The sequence below is a fragment of the Staurois parvus genome, unplaced genomic scaffold (assembly GCF_062004578.1).
Source record: "Staurois parvus isolate SC_StPar_1 unplaced genomic scaffold, SC_StPar_1.0 ptg000115l, whole genome shotgun sequence".
In the NCBI taxonomy this organism is placed as follows: domain Eukaryota; kingdom Metazoa; phylum Chordata; class Amphibia; order Anura; family Ranidae; genus Staurois; species Staurois parvus.
The window spans coordinates 1205115-1228548 of NW_028317911.1; the positions used below are offsets into that span (position 1 = coordinate 1205115).

Below are 23434 nucleotides of genomic sequence, written 5' to 3' on the forward strand. Positions count from 1 at the left end.
AAAAAAAAAAAAAGTTTAAAACAAGTACTTATTATATACTTTCCTATCTATTTACTAATGATAACAGCATTAGGATTAAAAATAGTCAATGATGACTGAGAGAGTGGAGTTCTGCTTTACAGGTATTGCTCCCCAGCCTGTGACTGGACAGAGAAAGGAGAAGTGGCAAACTGATGAGCTCACTGTCACTATGATCCCTCCTCGTCTTGTTAGCACATGAGCATGGCAGCACAACTGAGTGTCTCTTTGTGCTGCTTCTCCTTTTCCTGTAACTAAAAAAAGTCTTTTATATCTGCCTGGAGTTTAGCTTTAAACTATTAGGCCTGTTTTACACGGGCTTCAGCTTGTATGAGAGCAGTGTGCACAGCAAGCTTTGACAAAGCATTTGCAGAGCTTTCTGCAAGCTTTGTTGAAGCTTTTAAAGTACCATTCAACTTCATTTTGTAAATGTTGAAAACAGATCCTAGTGGGGGTGTTGATTGCCACTTTTAGCCAGCTGCTAGCAGGTTTTCAGCAAGCTTTAAGTCTCGGTTCACACTACTATGACCTGAAAATTGCACGACTTACAGTGTAACTTTGTAAGGCAACTTGAGTACTACACTGAAGCAACTTTCAGGGAATGCCTGGGTAATCTTCCTGTAATGTCGGATCTAAATCACATCAATATAAATGAGGATCCGACTTGGAAGAGACTTCCATTAAAGTCTATGGGCCCAAGTCAGATAGACGTCACCGTGAAGTTGTACAGGGACCTTTCTAAAATCGGAGTGACTTCAGTAGTGTTAATTAACCGCTTCCCGACCACCTGTCCACAATGTACTGCAGGCAGGCAGCACATACTGGCAAAGCAACGTACCCGTACATCGCTCTGGCTATACTAACACAGGGGGGTAACTGCTGTGTCTGGCGGACACAGCGGAATGAAAATACCGGTGAACGGGACCTGATGATCATGTGATCACAATGTAAGCAAAGCTGTTATGAATCAATCTCAATCATATCAGCTCTGCTTCTCTTCCTAGTGAGCTGTGATTGGCCAACAGCTGTCACATGATACATGGGGCCAATCACAGCAGCCTGTACCATGTGACCAGCTCCATCCAATCCCAGATCACTATCTTGAGCTGTCAAAAACCTAACTCATTCATGACAGTTCATGAATGACTTAGTAGTACAATGTTACTATGGTAAGGTTGTACTATTCTGATAAAAGTATTTTAAAATTAAAAAAATGTTTTAAAAAAATAAACTAAAAAATACTATATTGAGAACTGAGAATTAAAAAAAATAATAATTTACTTGCCGATTACTTACCCGCGGGTATTTTGTGGGTGAGCAGCAGCTCTGGGCAAAGCAACGTAGTCTTACACCGCTTCCTATTTTGCTTGGTCCAGGGAGACACGAGAGAACACGGCACCGAGTAAAAGCACTACGTTTTACATGAACACGTTAGATAGCACATTTAACCCTTTGATCGCCCCTATTCACACTTTGATCACCTCGTCACCCAGCCAGTGCCATTAGTACAGTGTCAGTATATAGAATTTTTCACTGATCACTGTATTACTGCCACTAGCGACATCAGATAGCGTCAGGGTCAGTTAGCGCCCCTCCCAGACAGGGTCAGCTAGTGTTAGATTACCCGCACACTATTGCACTCACGCTATAGGTCACTGATCACCACCATTACTAGTATAGCTTTGTACGGATCAAGAACAGAACTATACTAGTGCTGCTTTGTATAGTGTCCCCAGAAAGGCAGTGTTAGCAGGATCAGCCCCGTTCACTGCCAGCACTAGCGTACAGCCCCTCCGCTGTTTTTCACGAAAGATTTGTACCAACTGATTGTGGGCCAAGGCAATTTAAAAAGATGAACAATACATTGCCGCCAACCCAAATTCAGCTCTGTCAGACAATTCACATGGAAACCTATAAAGGTTTCTGAATTTAAAACTTTTTGGGGCCTATCCCGCAACATGGTCATTAAAAAAAAGAATGAATTGTTCCACAGACCTGATTCATGATATGCCCATGCTCTCTGCTGTTGCATATATGCCCATCATGGATCAGCAATGTACTGGTACGTCACTGGACTTTGAGTGGTTGTACTGGGATGATGCCTGCAGCTACAGGCATCATCCTGGTATCGTTTTTTTCAGTTGGCAGTCGGCTTTCATGTAAATCCAATCCTAGTGGCCAATTGGCTGCTGAATCGTTTTTGCAAGCAGCGGGAAGGGAACATTTCTGTTTTGCCAGACTTTAACGGTGCCATTTGTAAATTGGGAAACCATCTGATCACACCGATCTTGGTGAGATCAGATGATGTAAGGGCAGAGGAGATATCTAGAGTCTAATAGACCCAAGCTTTCTCAAAAAAAGAATACCTGTCGATGCCTATTGCAGTCACAGAGGATATTTACATTCCCTGTGATAGCGATAAAAGTGATAAAAAAAATGAAAGGGACAGTGTAAAAATTATTTTAAAAATCTAAATAATTTTTTTTTAAAAGCACCCTGGCCCCTCTGCGCGCACGCACCTGCGTACACAAGCGTTGACCCCATGCTAGTATGTAAATAACGGTTGCACCATGCATGTGAGGTATCGCCGCAAACGTCAGCTCGAGGGCAGTAATTCTAGCACTAGACCTCCTGTGTAAATATAAATTGGTGACCTGTAAAGGCTTTTAAAACATCGCCTATCAATATTAAAAATGTATGAACTTTGTCGCCACTGCACAGGCATGTGCAATTTTAAAGCATGTCATGTTTGGTATATATTTATTCAGCATAACATCATCTTCTATAATTCATCAAACAATTGGGCAATATATTGTGTTTTTGTGCATTCAAAGTCTTTCAACACCCACCGTTGCCACGTGTTTTTGGAAAACGAAGTAAGAAAACAAAAATGCATTTTTTCTTTTCTTTTTCAAAACCATGTGACAAAAATACTATCTGTAAAATACTCATCATGCCTCTTATCAAATTCCTTGGGGTGTTACTTTCCAAAAAGGGGTCATTTGGGGGGGGGGGGGGGGGGTTTGTCCTATCCTGGCATTTTAGGGCCTCTGGAACTGTGATAGGTAGTGGGGAAGTGATATGAGGAAATATGCCATTTGAAAACCTGGAGGTGGTCATTGGATTTTGGGGGCCTGTATGTAGCTAGGCTGCCAAAAAGCCTCTCACATGTGGTATCCCCATACTCAGGAGAAGTAGGGGAATGTGTTTTGGGGTGTTATTCCACATATACCCATGGCATGCATGAGCAATATATCATTTAATTGACAACTTTGTGTAAGAAGAAAAAAAATGTATCATTTTCAAAAAGTTTGTAGTAAAAAATAAAATATTCCATAGACTCAACATGCCTCTCTGCAAATTGTTGGGGTGTCTACTTTCCAAAAAGGGGTCATTTGGGGGGGGGGTTGTGCTGCCCTAGCATTTTAGCACCTCAAGAACTGTGATAGGCAGTCAGAAAACAAAATCTGTGGAAATTCCAATATATATGCCTTAGTTTGTAGACGCTATAACTTTCACATAAACCAATTAATATGCATGTGTTGGGGTTTTTTTTCTACCAAAGACATGTAGCAGAATACATTTTGGCCTGAATTTATGACTAACTTTGAGTTTATTTGGATATTTTTTATAACCAAAAGTGAGAAATATAATTTTGTTTTCAAAATTTTCAGTCTTTTTTTGTTTAGAGTGCAAAAAGTAAAAAACGCAGAGGTGATCAAATACCACCAAAAGAAAGCTCTATTTGTGTGAAAAAAGGACATAACTTTTGTTTGGGTGTAGCACTGCACTACCGCACAATTACTAGCTGAAATAGCACAGTGCCAAACAGTAATTGGTTAAGACAGCTCTCAGTGACCAACCTGGGATTTCACATGTCATGCCACTTGGGGTCTCACAAATCGGATCCCAAGTCGCGGTAGTGTGAAACGAGCTTAAGACATGCTGAAGCCTGCTAGCAGCTTGTTTAAAGTAGCAATCAACACTCCCATTTGGATCTGTGTTTAATATTTACAATCTGGAGCTGAATGGTACTTTAAAAGCTTCAACAAAGCTTACTGAAAGCTCTGCAAATGCTTTGTCAAAGCTTGCTGTTCACACTGCCCTTAAACAACTTGAAGTACATGTGAAACAGACCTAACAGTAAACCTAACCTAGAACTCAAGGGGCACAAGGGGGACCACAAGTTGCCTGCACTTCAACAGATTCATTTTACCATGGGGCATTGCTGGTAATATCTCTACTTAAACCATGTGCAGACTTCTAGAAGTCTTCCGACAATTACAGTGCCTTGAAAAAGTATTCATACCCCTTGAAATTTTCCACATTTTGTCATGTTACAACCAAAAATGTAAATGTATTTTATTAGGATTTTATGTGATAAACCAACATAAAGTGGCACATAATTGTGAAGTGGAAGGAAAATGATAAATGATTTTCAAAATGTTTTTACAAATAAATATCTGAAAAGTGTGGAGTGCATTTGTTTTCAGCCCCCTTTACTCTGATACCCCTAAGTAAAAACTAGTGGAACCAATGGCCTTCAGAAGTCACCTAATTAGTAAACAGAGTCCACCTGTGTATAATGTAATCTCAGTATAAATACAGCTGTTCTGTGAAGCCCTCAGAGGTTTGTTAGAGATCATTAGTGAACAAACTGCATCATGAAGTCCAAGGAACACACCAGACAGGTCAGGGATAAAGTTGTGGGGAAGTTTAAAGCAGGTTTAGGTTATAAAAAAATATCCCAAGCTTTGAACATCTCACAGAGCACTGTTCTCATGCATAAATGGAAAGAGTATGGCACAACTGCAAACCTACCAAGACATGGCCGTCCATCTAAACTGACAGGCCGGGCAAGGAAAGCATTAATCAGAGAAGCAGCCAAGCCCATGGTAATTCTGGAGGAGCTGCAGAGATCCACAACTCAAGTGGGAGAATCTGTCCATAGGACAACTGTTAGTCGTGCACTCCACAAATCTGGCCTTTATGGAAGAGTAGCAAGAAGGAAGCCATTGCTGAAAGAAAGCCATAAGAAGTCCCGTTTGCAGTTTGTGAGAAGCCATGTGGGGGACACAGCAAACCAGTGGAAGAAGGTGCTCTGGTCAGATGAGACCAAAATTTAACCATTTGGCCAAAAAGGGAAACGCTATGTGTGGCGGAAAGCTAACACTGCACATCACCCTGAACACACCATCCCCACCATGAAACATTGTGGTGGCAGCATCATGTTGTGGGGATGCTTTTCTGTCTGTCTGCAAAGACAGGGAAGCTGGTCAGAGCTCATGGGAAGATGGATGGAGCCAAATACAGGGCAATCTTAGAAGAAAACCTGTTAAGAGCCTGCAAAAGACTTGAGACTAGGGCTGAGGTTCACCTTCCAGAAGGACAACGACCCTAAACATACAACTAGAGATACAATGGAATGGTTTAGATCAAAGCATATTCATGTGTTAGAATAACCCAGTCAAAGTCCAGACCTAAATCGAATTAGGAATCTGTGGCAAGACTTGAAAATTGTTGTTCACAGAAGCCCTCAATCCAATCTGGCAGAGCTTGAGCTATTTTGCAAAGAAGAATGGGCAAAACTTTCACTCTCAAGATGTGCAAAGCTGGTAGAGACATCCCCAGAAAGACTTGCAGCTGTAATTGCAGCGAAAGGTGGTTCTACAAAGTATTGACACGGGGGGGGGGGTGACTACAAATGCACGGCACACGTTTCACATATTTATTTGTAAAAAAAATTATAATTTTCCTTCCACTTCACAATTATGTGCCACTTTGTTTTGGTCTATCACATAAAATCCCAATAACATACATTTACATTTTTGGTTGTAACATGACAAAATTTCCATCTACAAACTAAGTACTGAAACACATAGATACATTTCTATTTCTTGCCAGTTTAAAGAAATTATATCTGTCTGCAGATTGAAATAGGAAAGTCATTTTTAATAGCATTAAATTACACAATGGCTTGTGTAGCAATTATATGTTCCATCAATTTCAATAGAAGTGTAGTTTACTTAAAATATTTCATATTTGTGACTGAATTAGACTAATTCAACCGTGTACATACTGCAACAATGTTATAATTACATTACTTTTGAATGAATAGGAATATTTGGTTTATGAATTAAATAAGTGCTGAACGCTTCTACACAGAGTCAGCTCATCTCCTGGGAGAATTCAAGTCACTAATTACACCAAGTTACACTATCAGTGCGCACTATCATTTGTTCACATTGTTGTCATAGAAACCCTATACCACCTTTATCTCCAGTACTTTGTGTTCATCTACATCACACAGAAAAGTCTAACTTGCAAGTGAATAAGCACAATAAAGTAGTCATGCTGAGAAATTGTGTCACTGATACAATAACTCAGGCCAACCCCTAAGCATATGCCAGTCTGACCATAGCACTCTCTAGCTGGCTCCATACAGCCCAATTCAGATACCTGTCCTTTCCATACTATATTCATCCCTGACTTCACAAGACAGAAAATACCTGCAATAAGAAGGTCTCTCCTTCATTCGCCCTGCCAGCAGCAGGACACTGGAATGTGGCATTCTGCCCAGCGTTCACTTCCACCTCACCCAGACGGGAGAAGTGTGGGGCCTGGGCTGCAAACAAAGGGAGGGTAGAAGATCAAAAGCATGGAAATTGCTACAACAGCTGCCTGTTCAATAAGTATTACAAAGGGCAGTGTCCATGTGAAAAGTGCCATAACCATACCAAGTAATCAGACCTGAATATAGAAAACAGAGGAAAAAAAAAAGCCATTGTATATAGGTAAAATCCATTTTTCTATTCGACATTTTGGCTTTTATTCCACAAAATAGAGCCTAGTATTTTAAAGCTTGTATTTTTTTATTTTTATTTTTAGTTGTTCTCTGAAAGGTGTCAATTTCACAATACATTTCTTTTCTCTTCCTGCATGCTACAGAAAGCTGAAAACGGATTGGCTTCCAAGGGTTATTGCACACTGCTCCTTATCTTTTCCATTGGCAATGCTTCGCTGAATAAGTCTGAAATGCTTGTCGGGTAATATATACTCACCACAGGGGTAACTTAGCAGTAGAATATCATCCAATGCAATGAATCCTTGGGGAGTTCCAGACACCTCTGCTTCAAACAATACCTAAGATAAAGAAAAAATGACATGAATATGACAGGAAAAAAACACTGTATAGAATGGCTAGAAGTTATGCCATTAATCAGATGGCTATAATAATTAATTTATTAATATACAGGATTTATATAGCACCAACAGTTTGCAAAGCGCTTTACAATGTGAGGGCAAACAGTACGGTTACAATCAGGGGTGGACTGACAAATCATGGGGCCCCCAGGCAATAAGGCATACAGACCTGGCCTTCTGGATGCAGTGGTGGCAGTGAAAGGGTTAAACTGAGAAATGATATGATTTTAAGAAAAAAAAAAAAGGTAATTCCGAAACTGAGGGCAACAGCCATCTCAAAAAAGTTGGGACAAGGCCAGGGGCGGACTGACAACTCATGGGGCCCCCGGGCAATAGGGGATCATGGGGCTCCTGTGTCCTTGCCCAAACTCAAAAAAGCCTATGAAAAAGGTATCAGGGGCATCTCATGGGGCCCCCTATTGACCCCGGGCCCTCGGGCAGTGCCCGAGTTTCCAAATGGTCAGTCCGCCCCTGGTTACAATACAAATGAATACAGGAGGAATCAGAGGGTTCTGCTCGTTAGAGCTTACAATCTAAAAGATACAACTGAATCCAAATGCTTACATTGAAGAGATGTGTCATATAATAAGCAAAGCACATTTCTGTAAATTAGAGACTGATTACTTACCAATACTTCATGGAGTGTAAATCTCCATAGTCCAACAGCTCTCACTGGTTCCTGTTCCTGACTTGACATTGAGGTAAGTAGAAGGAACTAGTAAGAGCAGCAGAGGACCATGAAGACTGGCACCTGGCAGTATTGGTTTCCCTGCAAACTTCAGGGGACCAGTTCTCTGCAACAGACCAGCATTGCACACTGTGAGTGGCAGAAGAGGTGTGTTTTCAATTTCTTTTTTTAAAGGTATTTGCTTGGCGAAAAGGTTTTTATTATGTGACAGGGTCTCTTTAAAGTGTTTGTAACCTTAGAAATATATTAAAGAGACAGAACAATGCTTTTTTATTTTTATGTATTTTTTAATATTACTATTATATTAGTGCCTGCTTTTCTTTCTTGATTACCTAGTTGATCCTATCTGTTCCCCTTTCTCTAATACAACTCCAATTCCAAAAAAGTTGGGATGCTTTGTAAAACCTACATAAAAAAAATAGAATGCAATGATTTCCAAATCTCAAAACCCCATATTTTATTCACGATAGAAAATAGAAAACATATCAAATGTTTAAACTGAGAACCTGTACCATTTTAAGAAAGAAATAAGGTAGTTTTGAAATTGATGGCAGCAACACATCTCAAAAAAGTTGGGACAGGGTCATGATTACCATGGTGTAGCATTCCCTCTTCTTTTAACCACTTGCCTACCGGGCACTTTCACCTCCTTCCTGCCCAGGTCAATTTTCAGCTATCAGCGCTGTTGCACTTTGAATGACAATTGCACGGTCATGCAACACTGTACCTAGAGTGAGGAACAGAAGTATTTGAACACCCTACGATTTTGCAAGTTCTCCCACTTAGAAATCATAGAGGGGTCTGAAATTCACATTGTAGGTACATTCCCACTCTGAGAGACAGAATTTAAAAAAAAAATTCAGGAAATTACATTGTATGATTTTTAAAGAATTTATTTGTCTTGCACTGCTGAACATAAGTATTTGAACACCTGAGAAAATCAGTGTTAATATTTGGTACAGAAGCCTTTGTTTGCAATTACAGAGGTCAATCATTTCCTGTAGTTCTTGACCAGGTTTGCACACACTGCAACAGGGATTTTGGCCCACTCCTCCACACAGATCTCCTCTAGATCTGTCAGGTTCCAGGGCTGTCGCTGAGCAACACGGAGTTTCAGCTCACTCCAAAGATGTTCTATTGGATTTAGGTCTGGAGACTGGCTAGGCCACTCCAGAACCTTGATATGCTTCTTACGGAGCCACTCCTTGGTTATCCTGGCTGTGTGCTTGGGGTCGTTGTCATGTTGGAAGACCCATCTTCAATGCTCTGACTGAGGGAAGGAGGTTGTTGCTCAAAATCTCACAATAAATGGCCCCATTCATCCTCTCCTTAATACAGTGCAGTTGTCCTGTCCCCTTCGCAGAAAAGCACCCCAAAAGCATGATGTTACCACCCCCATGCTTCACAGTAGGGATGGTGTTCTTGGGATGCAACTCATCCTTCTTTTTCCTCCAAACACGACAAGTGAAGTTTAGACCAAAAAGTTCTACTTTGGTCTCATCTGACCACATGACTTTCTCCCATGCCTCCTCTGGATCATCCAGATGGTCATTGGAAAACTTCAGACGGGCCTGGACATGTGATGACTTGAGCAGGGGAACCTTCCGTGCAATGCATGATTTGAAACCATGACGGCGTAGTGTTCTACCAACAGTGACCTTTGAAACTGTGGTCCCAGCTCTCTTCATGTTATTGACCAGCTCCTCCCTTGTAGTTCTGGGCTGATTCCTCACCTTACAGAGTGTTGTTAAAGGCTAAGTTTACCTTTTGAAAATAATAATAAATGCACATTTTATAGCAGGTTAAAAAAATGTGCACTTATTATTTTTTTGCTAAGAAGCCTGTAGAGCATTGTCTCCATGATCAGCAGAGGGCTGAGGGCCCGGGGTCAGTAGGGGGCCCCATGAGATGCCCCTGGTACCTTTTTCATAGGCTTTTTTGAGTTTGGGCAAGGACACAGGGGCCCCATTGTTGTTGTCAGTCCGCCCCTGGCCTTGTCCCAACTTTTTTGAGATGGCTGCTGCCCTCAGTTTCGGAATTACCTTATTTTTTTTCTTAAAATCATATAATTTCTCAGTTTAACCCTTTCACTGCCACCACTGTATCCAGAAGGCCAGGTCTGTATGCCTTACAGACCTACATTCCTCCTCTGCTATAAGCTCATGGTCACTTCAGTGAAAACAGAGGAAAAACGCCTGAAATAAGAAAACTAATGCAGCACATCTAATGATTGGTTAACTCCAATAAATTAAATTACAGCCCAATTCTAAACCTAATCTATCAAACCCTGTGAAGGAAACAACGCTATACTTACCTAATCTGAAGCCGCTCCAGGCTGAACTGTCAGCGGCGGCTTCTGTGTAGAGCAGAGGCAGCTGACAACAGATGCCCCATAGTAAGTCTATGGGTGATGTAATCTCCTATTCACTCCCCAGCCATTGTCGAATTTTTCTCTCTATGCAGAAGCCTTCGCTGGAGACAGGACCAGAGCAGCTTCAGAATAGGTAAGTATAGCGATCTTTTCTTTACAGGGTTAGATAGATTAGGCTTAGAATGGGGCTGGAAGTAGGTTTAGCTTTTGATTCAATAGGTTTTAGCTGAATTTCCACTTTAACTTCACAATTACTTTAAGCCAGTGCTGAGTTAAAGCAGAACTTCACTCTCAATCAATATGGGCTAATTCTAACCCTTATGCTGCTAGCATTAATAAATAGATAGGAAAGTATATATTTAATTGTGTTAAACTTTTTTAGCATTCCTTCATTTACCTCCTGGTTTTCATCCCTAGGTAAATGATGTCATACATCCCAGGAGTCTTTAGGAGGGGAGGGAGGATTCTCAGCTCAGCCAATGCCTGAGCTAAGGACAGATGGATTTCAGGAAGTAACTGCTACATGAATCATCTGCCCTTACTCAAGATGACAACTGCCAAAACTGCCAGGTGTTTTTCAAAATGATTTCTCAGCAAACATAAAAAGTGTTGCGCTGCCCTCTCCCAAAAACTACTTTAAATAATGAATAAACAAATGAATGAACTCCCTACTACACAAAGAATCCCCGCAAATGCGCATGTGCTATAATGCCCCGTGGGCTGGCAATTATATGCCTCTTCCCCAGTGACTAAATCCTAAATAAACCAATAAGTAAATACAAGGTGCTTAAACAACAATAGTGCTAAAAATAGCACATATACAATGCCATAAACTGTGTGTCATAAAATAGTGCCATGCATATATCTCTATATCCTCATATATGAATTAAAACATCCAAACCATGTGATTATGCAACAAAAGTGAATACATTGAATACAACTTAATGTGTGCTTGATCTGTGCCTTTATAATTTTTTCACAAAATAGGTGCTCTTTATAGCTTATATCCACATATATTCCTATAGGTGCTCCTCCCCCAGAGACATACATATAGTTGTGTTCAAAATAATAGCGGTGTGTTGAAAAAAGTGAATAAAGCTCAAAATCCTTCTAATAGCTTTTATTTCCATACACACAAATACATTGGGAACACTACACATTCTATTCCAAATCAAAACATGAAGAAAAATATATCACATTTGTGTTGTTCCTCTAAAAAAATTGAAGAAAAGTGAATATTAGACTGTTCAAAAAAATAGCAGTGTTTGTATTCTTCTTTACAAACTCAAACATTCACTATATAAACTGAAAAATGTTTGAAGATTTTGCTTTCCTTTGAATCACTTAATATTTAGTTGTATAAGCACTGTTTCTGAGAACTGCTGTACATCTGTGTTGCATGGAGTCAACCAACTTCTGGCACCTGTGAACAGGTATTCCAGCCCAGGATGATTGGACTACATTCCACAGTTCTTCTCTATTTCTTGGTTTTGCCTCAGAAACTTTTTGATGTCACCCCACAAGTTTTCTGTTGGATTAAGATCCGGGGATTGGGCTGGCCACTCCATAACATCAATCTTGTTGGTCTAGAACCAAGATGTTGCACATTTACTGGTGTGTTTGGGATCGTTGTCTTGTTGGAACACCCATTCCAAGGGCATTTCCTCTTCAGCATAAAGCAGCATGACCTCTTCGAGTATTCTGATGTATTCAAACTGATCCATGATCCCTGGTATGCGATAAATAGGCCCAACACCGTAGTATGAGAAACATCCCCATATCATGATGCTTGTGCAACCATGCTTCACTGTCTTCACAGTGTACTGTGGCTTGAATTCAGTGTTTGGGGGTCGTCTGACAAACTGTCTCCGGCCACTAGACCCAAAAAGAACAATCTTACTTTCATCAGTCCACAAAATGTTACGCCATTTCTCTTTAGGCCAGGCAATGTGCTCTTTGGCAAATTGTAACCTCTTCAGCACGTCTTTTTTTCAACAGTGGGACTTTGCGGGGGCTTCTTGCAGATAGCTTGGCTTCACATAGGCGTCTTCTAATTGTAACAGTACTCACAGGTAACTTTAGACCTTCTTTGATCTTCCTGGAGCTGATTGTTGGCTGAGTCCTTGCCATTTTGGCTATTCTTCTATCAATTCGAATGGTAGTTTTTCGCTTTCTTCCACGTCTTTCAGGTTTTGGTTGCCATTTTAAAGCATTTGCGATCATTTTAGCTGAGCAGCCTATCATTTTCTGCACTTCTTTATATGTTTTCCCCTCTCCAATCAACTTTTTAATCAAGGTACGCTGTTCTTCTGAACAATGTCTGGAACGACCCATTTTCCTCAGAATTTCTGAGAGAAATGCACTGTAACCAGCATGTACAACATTTGCTGCCTTCCTTCCTTAAATAAGGGCAATAATTGCCACCTGTTTTTCAAAGAATGAATGACCTCACTAATAGAACTCCACACTGCTATTATTTTGAACATGCCCCTTCCAATTAGTGATTCAATTACACAGAATCAGCAGCATGCATGTCATGACTGTTGGGTCTGTTGGATTTCTATTACTCTACTACACCTGCTAGTAAATAATTTGCCATGTAGAAATATCATTTCTACCAAAAACAGTGATTGATCAGGTTAGTGATGTCTGACTGCTATTATTTTGAACACAATTGTATATACTCTCACCTCCTTTTATGACCCAAATTGCATAGGTCAAATACTGCCTTTTCCTTTTAACCGGGACAGGTATACTGCATAGATGACTCTCAAAGGAAAACTTTCATAGCGTAACACCGTATTTAAAGCATGGAAACATGGATGGGTGGAGGGGGTTCATTTTGAATATTAACAATGAATTATATAGCATTTTTGGTTTGTGGTACTCAGATGCAGTGCAGTTCCACGTTAAAGATTCAAGTTTTATATACATGTATATTCACTTACAGTAAAAAAGCAAAAAAAAAAAAAAAAAACAGGGCTTTTGACTGATCTTGACCTGTTTTCTATCATTTAGTCACTGAACTAGGGAAGGAATGAGATATAAAAGCTTAAGTAAATCATAAAACGGACCATGATGAGTAATAGGCAGTGAAAAGAGTTACTGTAATCTAGATAGAACAGTAACCCATACCAACCATCCCTCATCTGATATGGCTGCATCAAACTAAATGCGATTTGTTATGGCTGTCATTGGTTACAGTACCTTCTCTACTGCTCATTAAAAAGTATGTATTTTTACACATTTGCTTTCTTACCTATTGTCAGCACTAAAAAATGTTTTTTTGTCAGGTAACTGAAAAATTGCATATCATTTTTGTGTAGTCTTCTATGCATCCAGAAGATAGCACTCCAGGTCTCCCTTCACATCATTAGCATGATCACATTTCAGCTTTGTTAATGAAGCCCCTTGTTTACAGAATTGCAATGAGCCATCAGAGCAGTGCCTCATCTTTTATTTGAAGGCTGATTTGGAGGTTTCCATCAGACAGTCTGTATCTGCAAAGCAAGCTGCTCTACTGTGTTGTCTCTTTATATAACCCACAGTACTCCTGGAACCCTCTATCAAATATTTATTTGTAAAAAAAATTGTATATATTGTAACAACATGTTAAAGTCATGAGACATCGCTTGCTAAACTCAATAAAAGGTCCTTCAAACAAACTTTCCATTAATAGTAACAATTTTATTTGCTTTGATGGTTACATGTAGAGATGATGCCTCCAGGTACAGAGAATTCACATGCACAGTGCCCAAGGCAAAGATGGAAAACTGCCCCCTACCTCGTTTCCTGGCCCTGCACATGCATATTCTGTTCATTATACAGTATCTCTTAGCTTTAAAAGGAAACACCGAGATGCATAAACATTATTTGTCAAAAAGAATATGGCCAAAAATCCTACTTTAAATATTCTGCTGACAGTCTGACTATACACTTTTTATGGAACCTTCTTTAGTGTTCAACAATTAAACTGTTGCTAAATCAATAACCCTGCAATCACTATATCTGGTCTCCCAAACTACACACTACATGGAAGTGCAATTATTGTAGTAAACATAAACTGCTAAATACCTTTTCTCGTCAGCAGTATATAGCAATTCTTGTGACTTCTATCAGTGTCCAGCTGAGCACTGGTTAATCTTGTAGGAGGAGTTTTCATTCTCCTCTGACTGTTCTATGAGGCTGCATGACCCCTGACCCTCTGTCTGAACAGTGCTATTGGCCATGTGCTGATCACATGCACTCTCCCAAAGGAAAAAAAACTCTCTAGCAATGCACAATGCATGCGCAGAGTGACTCCTAGAGCTCTGTACTATCAGCAGATGGATTGGGGACAGTAGAAGAAAGGGAGGATAAGAGAAGACAGGATCAAACAGCCTTTTTACACAATGTGGAGGATTAACCCCTTAGGTTCCAAAGTGAGTATAACAAGCATGCTTTACTGCAAATACAGACTGATTTTACTGCTCTGGGTTTAGTAACACTTTAAGACCTACTTCAACAACCCATTTAATTTATATCCAATCAGGCAGGCCCCGGCAATAAATAGCTGTTGTTAAATGAAGATTGCACAAGCTAATTGTAACTTACAGTGCCTTGAAAAAATATTCATACCCCTGGAAATGTTCCACATTTTGTCATGTTACAACCAAAAACGTAAATCTATTTTATTGGAATTTTATGTGATAGACCAACACAAAGTGACACATAATTGTGAAGTGGAAGGAAAATGGTAAATGGTTTTCAAATTTTTTACAAATAAATATGTGAAAAGTGTGGCGTGCATTTGTATTCAGCCCCCCTGAGTCAATACTTTGTAGAACCACCTTTTACTCCAATTACAGCAGCAAGTCTTTTTGGGGATATCTCTACCAGCTTTGCACATCTAGAGAGTGAAATTTTTGCCCATTCTTCTTTGAAAAATAGCTCAAGCTCTGTCAGATTGGATTGAGAGTGTGTTTGACAGCAATTTTCAAGTCTTGCCACAGATTCTCAATTGGATTGAGGTCTGGACTTTGACTGGGCCATTCTAACACATGAATATGCTGCTATCTAGACCATTCCATTGTAGCTCTGGCTGTATGTTTAGGGTCGTTGTCCTGCTGGAAGGTGAACCTTCCGCCACAGTCTCAAGTCTTTTGCAGACTCTAACAGGTTTTCTTCTAAGATTGCCCTGTATTTGGCTCTATCCATCTTCCCATCAACTCTGACCAGCTTCCCTGTCACTGCTGAAGTAAAGCATCCCCACAACATTATGCTGCCACCACCATGTTTCACGGTGGGGATGGTGAATTCAGGGTGATGTGCAGTGGTGTGCGTCACACATAGAGTTTTGCTTTTAGGCCAAAAAGCTCAATTTTGGTCTCATCTGACCAGAGCACCTTCTTCCATGTTTGCTGTGTCCCCCACATGGCTTCTCGCAAACTGCAAATGGGACTTCTTATGGCTTTTTTTCAACAATGGCTTTCTTCTTGCCACTCTTCCATAAAGGCCAGATTTGTAGAGTGCACAACTAACAGTTGTCTTGTGGACAGATTCTGCCACCTGAGCTGTGGATTTCTGCAGCTCCTCAAGAGTTACCATAGGCCTCTTGGCTGCTTCTCTGATTAATGCTCTCCTTGCCCAGCCTGTCAGTTTAGGTGGATGGCCATGTCTTGGTAGGTTTGCCATACTCTTTCCATTTTCAGATGATAGATTGAACAGTGCTCTGTGAGATGTTCAAAGCTTGGGATATTTTCTTATAACCTAACCCTGTTTAAACTTCTCCACAATTTTATCCCTGACTTGTCTGGTGTGTTCTTTGGCCTTTATGATACTGTTTGTTCACTGATGCTCTCTTAACAAACCTCTGAAGGCTTCACAGAACAGCTGTATTTATACTGAGATTACATTATACACAGGTGGACTTCACACTTTTCAGATATTTATTTGTAAAAACATTTTGAAAATCATTTATCATTTTCCTTCCATTTCACAATTATGTTCCACTTTGTGTTGGTCTATCACAAAAAATCCCAATAAAATACATTTATGTTTTTTGGTTGTAACATGACAAAATGTGAAACATGAAAATTTTTTCAAGGCACTGCATATGGTCATCTTTAAACAATGAACTATCAAAATGGACGAATCTTCAATGTGCTCTCTTCAGTGTCTAGGTTGCCTAATGCTGAGATACATGGTAAAAAAAAATTTGTTCAATGAAAAGATAAATTTGCTGAAATTCAACTGGATTTTTCCACCAGCATCAATTAATCTTTTTTTCAATTTTAAAAGTAATTTATTAGTCAAAATGATCATTTGATGCGATCGACTTCCAAAGGTTTGATTTTCATTGAAATGATAGCTACATTTAACAGTCAGAGTGTTACAAGTATATTCAGAATAGGTCTGGTAAGATAACAACATTAAAAGCCAAAACCTGGCATATTACAATAAAAGTGCCATAATACTACAAGCAGATTGTTAACTATGTAGCTGATTAATGACAGTTAATATTTCTGTTTTCAGCAGAACAAGAGGCAGCAAGCGAACAAAGTACTTTAACGGTTAGTAAAATAAGCACTATAAAAGCTGAATCACATCTGTGAAGACACAATGTGAAAATGTCCCCTTCATTCATTAAACAATATATCAGCCTTGATGATACAACATAGCACATCCAGGAACTGCATGTGAGAGGACCAGAGTTCTCCTGGAACCTAACCACTTGCCCTCCAGAGGATTTACCCCCCTTCCTGACCAGGCAATTTTTCCCCCACAAATAGAGCTTTCTTTTGGTGGTATTTGATCACCTGTGCGGTTTTTCTTTTTTGCGCTATAAACAAAAAAAGACCGACAATTTCTAAAAAAAAAAAAAAAAATATTTTTGACTTTTTGCTATATAACACATCCAATAAAAATATTTAAAAAATCAAATTTCTTCATAAATTTAGGCCAAAATGTATTCTGCTACATGTCTTTGCTAACAAATCCCAATAAGTGTATATTAATTGGTTTACATGAAAGTTATAGCGTCTACAAATGGCGGTATATATACTGGAATTTTTATTTATACTAGTAATCACGGCGATCCCCAGTGACACTAATACAGTGATCAGTGCAGTGGTGTATTTAGGTTTTGTGCTGCCGTAGGAAACACAAAATTGCCCCCCCCCCCCGTCCCCAGAGAGAGCCTGACATTGACCAACAACACCCCTGCCCCCCCACCCAAGAGAGCCTTCCACTACCATCTCCCCCATACACCGGCCACTCCCCTCCCAGCGAAATAGAGAAAGACACTCACATTCACAGCTCTGGACATCCCCCGGGTCAAGCAGCCAGCAGCCTCTCTCAGATCCCACCTGCTCCCCAAGCTGCCCCCTTGAAAAATGCCGCCCTAGGTAAATGCCTTGTTTGCCTTGTGTTAAATACGCCCCTGAATGAGGGCTAATAAAAAACACTGACACTGTACTAATGACACTGGGCAGGAAGGGGTTACCATCTGGGGCGATCAAAGAGTTAACTGTGTGTCGTGTGTGTTTTACTAGGGAGGCATGCTGTTCTGAATCTCTCAGCTGTGCAGAGAGATACAAAACAGAATGTCCATGTTGACAGGAGAGAGACCTGTGTTGTTTAAACACAGGTCTCTCCCCTGTCAGCTTTCCCTGACGATCGCAGAGTGCAGGCCGGAACCCAGTAATTGACATCTCTAGCCGACAATAGAGGTGCGGGTACGGCCACACGTGAGCACGCGCGCCCCCTATCCGGAGTTGCAATTCACATATATATATATATATATATATATATATACAGTATATTAAATAGACAGATGAATGAACTAAACTAAGTAAATCAATTTGATGTGGGGAAAAAAAACTGTCATCGGGCTTGCATCACCAATGGAAAGATGTGTATTTTGTGGAAGTGGGGTACATGGCGCTCACTGGATCTCTAATTATGCCAGCAGCCTATTCCAAAATTTATCTTCACTGTGAGGAATTTACCAAACCTGGAGCATCCAGTATCTGGAGCAGTTATGCATGGAAAACTGTGGACTGTGCCCTGTGGGGCCCTGCAACATGCTTCCATAGCCAAATTGCAAAAAGGTGCCATTAACCCCTTGACGTCGACATCACACAAATATGTGTTTTTTTTTCCGTGTGGCCGCATATTTGCGTACCTGTCTTTGTGCTGGGAGCGCGCCACACTGCATGCTCCCAGCACAAAGACCGCGGTGTCACTGAGAGCCCCGGTCTCGTTTTAACGATCAGGACCCAGGAGTCCCAATTCCGGGTCACATGATCGCTGTGATAGCCTCTGATTGGCTATCACAGTGATCAGTCACTGTGCAGCCCAGCCCCCTTGTTTTTTCTCTCTCTATGAATGGAGAAGAGAGATATATTGTATCTCTAACTCCTGGCATAGAGAGAAAAAATAAATGTTTGAATAGAGAAAAAAAAAAAAAAAGGTAAATAAATATTAAAAAAGAAAAAATAAAGAAAAAATACCTAGATCAAGGTTTGATCTAGTTCAGTGCCAGGGTTATTGTTTGGGGTCAAGGTCAGGGTCAAAGGTCAGGATTTTTAAAAAAATGGTATCAGTGTCAGTGTGTTTTAGGTAAAAAAAAGACAAAAACAAAATGCGCACTATTGTTTCTGGGCTGTACTACGGGTACAAACAACAAAAAACATACACATACATGGTATCGCTGCGATCGTCAAGAGCTAGAGAATTTATTTTGGGTTGTTTTTTTGTGGTAGGTTATGGTAGTAACAAGAAGCACACAGCTAAATAAAAACATTTTTTTTTAATCTAATTTGGGCCAGTTTTCCTTCAGGAGATAACCATTACCGTTTACCACCAAATGAAAGCCCAATTTGTCCTGAAACAAAACTCAGTATAATTCACCTGGATGTACAAAGTAATTGTGATGATATTTACAGTTTTACTAACACATGTCAACATTGCAAAATTGTGCTTAAGCATTTGGATTTGTTTTACCCTTAGGCGTGAAGGGGTTAAGCATGAACTGCACTGCAACGCACAAAACATGTGTTGCTGCATGCTACCACAGAGAAAACGTGTGAATGCAGCCTAAGGACAGGATTTAAATGTCAATACCTTCTAATACTTGCTATAATTAATGCTAATTTCATCAATCTGTAACACATGGAAAAGTATCTTTATTTTAGCCATGTGATTGTCAGACCTCACTGGGCTCAACATGCATGTTAGCTTTGCGAATTAGGTCTTTAGTCTGTACAAAACCATACTAGAATACTTGTGCTAAATCGTTCTCAATTCTGATTTTTACAGATAAGGGTTTGTACAGTATTTTTTGGAACTGAGTGCCAAGGTTCTATAGCGATACAGAAACCTTTTATAGAAGTAACTTTTTTTATTTAGGTGTATTCGTCCCTCTATGGCCCTTACTTTTCTTCCCCTGATAGGAGACCTGACCACACACCCCACTGGTCTCCTTGCAGTAAACACAGATACTACCCAGCTTTTCAAATGACAATGAAAAGATGGTAGGTTTTGTTTAGCGCTGAGGGCAGGATACAATTCTTGCCTCTGACTATACTACTATAACATACTAAAGGCAAAATTCTTACTGTAACATAAGAGAATGATACTCTAAGATAATTAGCTGTGATTGAGTAGCTTCTAATCAATCCTGTCACATAATAATCATACAGCTTATGCCTTCAAAAACTGCATCGTTTAATCTGTTATAGAAGTACAGCATAGTTACCTGGTATTCGCTAGGCCAGAAAGTGCTTACGGCAAGCTCTGATTGTTGCCACTGTTTTCCACGTGGTCCTGAAACTTCCCAAACAACTGTGCCTAGGGGACCTCCATTCACTCGCACATAGGCTCGCAATGAGCCAGGACCCCTGGCATCTCTGCTGTGAAGAATATAGCTGAACTGCAGGCAGTGGGTGTCATTTTCACTTAGAGGTTGAAAGAGGAGCTGAGCCCGCTTCCCGGCAGCATGTTCAGACGAGTTAGCCAGGAGGTAAGAACCTGTATAGGGAAACCACATCAATGAGAAAAGAATAATTACAATTCAAAGCACAGAGATTACACGGTCAGTATAATGACATGAAGTATTGGGATGACTTGTTAAGAATCATGACATCAAGTATACTAATGAGAATAGAAAGCCATTTTTGCTGGGAATTTCAAGCTAGCGCAAAACTAAACAAAGCAGTACACCAACAATAAAAGCACACAAAGCACGAAACTGCAAAAAACATACAAACATGAGGGAACATATACAAAACTGTATGCAAAGCCCAAATTATTTTTTTTAAAGAGAAGTGAATATTGAAATACCCGTCATGCTTTATGTATCTGCCTGTCTCTTGTGTGGGTGATTACCCTTCACCTACTGATCTAAAGACACAACAGGATGTGATGGGAAATATCTCCTCCATAGTGAGAAAAATATCTTCCTGGTTGTCATCAGAACAAATGACTAGAATATGTTTCCCCCATTACTGTTCTAATGACAACCATAACATGTTGGATTTACCATCATTTATGTTTAGGTGACAATGGTCATCAAGACAAATGGGTAGAATCTCTTCTAGTGGGAACACAGACAGCAATGAAACATGACAGAGATTCTAAGAAAATCTAAAATCAAAAACAAACCAAGAATAAAAACACTGGCCTGATATATACAGTATATATATATAACGTCTACACACCCCTGTTAAAATGTCAGGTTTCTGTGATGTAAAAAAATGAGACAAAGATAAATCATTTCAGAACTTTGTACACCTTTAATGTGACCTATAAACTGTACAACTCAATTGAATAACAAACTTAATTTTTTTAGGGGGGGGGAAGTAAACATATAAAACTAAAATAATGTGATTGCATAAGTGTGCACATCCTCTTATAACTGGGGATGTAGCTGTATTCAGAATTAAGCAATTACATTCACAATCATGTTAAATAGGAGTCAGTACACACATGCCATTATTTAAAGTGCCTCTGATTAACCCCAAATAAAGTTCAGCTGTTCTAGAAGGTCTTTCCTGACATTTTCTCAGTCGCATCCTGCAGCAAAAGCCATGGTCCGCAGAGAGCTTCCAAAGCATCAGAGGGATCTCATTGTTAAAAGGTATCAGTCAGGAGAAGGGTACACAAGAGTTTCCAAGGCATTAGATATACCATGGAACACAGTGAAGACAGTCATTATCAAATGAAGAAAATATGGCGCAACAGTGACATTACCAAGAACTGGACGTCCCTCCAAAATTAATGAAAAGACGGGAAGAAAACTGGTCTGGGAGGCTGCCAAGAGGCCTACAGCAACATTAAAGGAGCTGCAGGAATATCTGGCAAGTACTGACTGTGTGGTACATGTGACAAAAATCTTCCATATTCTTCATATGTCTGGGCTATGTGGTAGAGTGGCAACAGAAGCCTTTTCTTAACCCCTTCACGCCTAAGGGTAAAACAAATCTAAATGCCTAAGCACAATTCTGCAACGTTGACATGTTAGTAAAACCGTACATATCGTCACAACTACTTTGTACATCCAGGTGGATTATACCTTGTTTTTTTCAGGACAAATTGGGCTTTCATTTGGTGGTAAATGGTCATGGATAGCTCCTAATTTTTTTTTATTATTAAAGGAAAACTGGGCCAAAATAGTAAAAAAAATCATTTTTTTATATTTAACTGTGTGTTTCTTGTTACAACCATAACCTACCACCAAAGAACAACCCAAAATACATTCTCCAGTTCTTGACGATCGCAGCGATACCATATATGTGTATGTTATTTGTTGTTTGTACCCGTAGTACAGCCCAGAAACAACAGTGCGCATTTTGTTTTTGTCTTTTTTTTTTATTTTTTATTTTTTACATAAAACACACTGTCACTGACATTGACATTAACACTAACTGACACTGATACCAATTTTTTTTTTAAATCCTGACCTTTGACCCTGACCTTTGCCCTTGACCCTGACCTTGACCCAAACACTAACCCTGGTACTGAACTAGATCAAACCTTGATCTAGGTATTTTTCTTTATTTTTTAATATTTATTTATCTTTTTTTTTTTTTTTTTACAAACTTTTTTTTTCTCTCTCTATGTCAGGAGTTCGAGAGATACAATGTATCTCTCTTCTCCATTCTTAGAGAGAGAGAAAACAAGGGGGCCGGGCTGCACAGTGATTGATCACTGTGATAGCCAATCAGAGGCTATCACAGCGATCACGTGACCCGGAATCGGGAGTCCCGGGTCCCGATCGTTAGAACGGGACCCGGGGCTCTCAGTGACACCACGGTCTTGGTGCTGGGAGCGCGCCGAGCGGCGCGCTCCCAGCACAAAGACAGGTACGCAAATATGCGGCCCCACGGAAAAAAGCCCAGGTCCGTGAGGCCGCATATTTGTGTTACGTCGGCGTCAAGGGGTTAAGAAGAAAAACATCCAAGCCCAGCTAAATTTTTTTTCATCAAAAACACATCTGAAGTCTCCCAAAAGCATGTAGGAAAATGTGTTATGGTCTGATGAAACCAAGGTTGAACTTTTTGGCCAGAATTCCAAAAGATATATTTGGCACAAAAACAACACTGCACATCACCAAAAGAACACCATACCCACATTGAAGCATGGTGGTGGCAGCATCATGCTTTGGGGCTGCTTTCTTCAGCTGGAACTGGGGCCTTAGTCAAGGTAGAGGGAATTATGAACAGTTCCTAATACCAGTCAATATTGGCACAAAACCTTCTGGCTTCTGCTAGAAAGCTAAACATGAAGAGGAACTTAATCTTTCAGCATGACAACGACCCAAAGCATACATTATTATTATTATACAGGATTTATATAGCGCCAATGGTTTGCTCAGCGCTTTACATTATAGTGGGAGACAATACAGTAACAATACAGTTCAATACAGTAGGGATTTGAGGGCCCTGCTCCTTGGAGCTTACAGTCTAGGAGGGAGGGGTTAATGGTACAATGGGTAATAACTGTGGGGGATGGAGTGGTTGGAAGAGTAGAGGATTTCAGTATTAGCAGAGAGCGGGATAGGCTTCCCTGAAGAGATAGGTTTTCAGTGATTGCCTAAAAGTAAGTAGAGTAGGCGATAGTCTGATAAATTGGGGTAGGGAGTTCCAGAGGATGGGGGATGCCCTGGAGAAGTC

General features: G+C 40.1%; 1 protein-coding gene across 4 annotated transcripts in view; it reads right to left on the reverse strand.

Moving 5' to 3' along the window:
• Nucleotides 1-23434, reverse strand: part of PTPRU (protein tyrosine phosphatase receptor type U) — a 212753-nt gene that overhangs the window by 75562 nt on the left and 113757 nt on the right. For all 4 annotated transcript variants that reach the window (XM_089671891.1, XM_089671889.1, XM_089671892.1 and 1 more), the window contains exons 3-5: nucleotides 20020-20291; nucleotides 7080-7161; nucleotides 6528-6643 (exon numbers count right to left, since the gene is read on the reverse strand). In XM_089671891.1, coding sequence (XP_089528017.1) covers nucleotides 6528-6643; nucleotides 7080-7161; nucleotides 20020-20291 — 470 coding nt within the window. The remainder of the gene's footprint in view (nucleotides 1-6527; nucleotides 6644-7079; nucleotides 7162-20019; nucleotides 20292-23434) is intronic.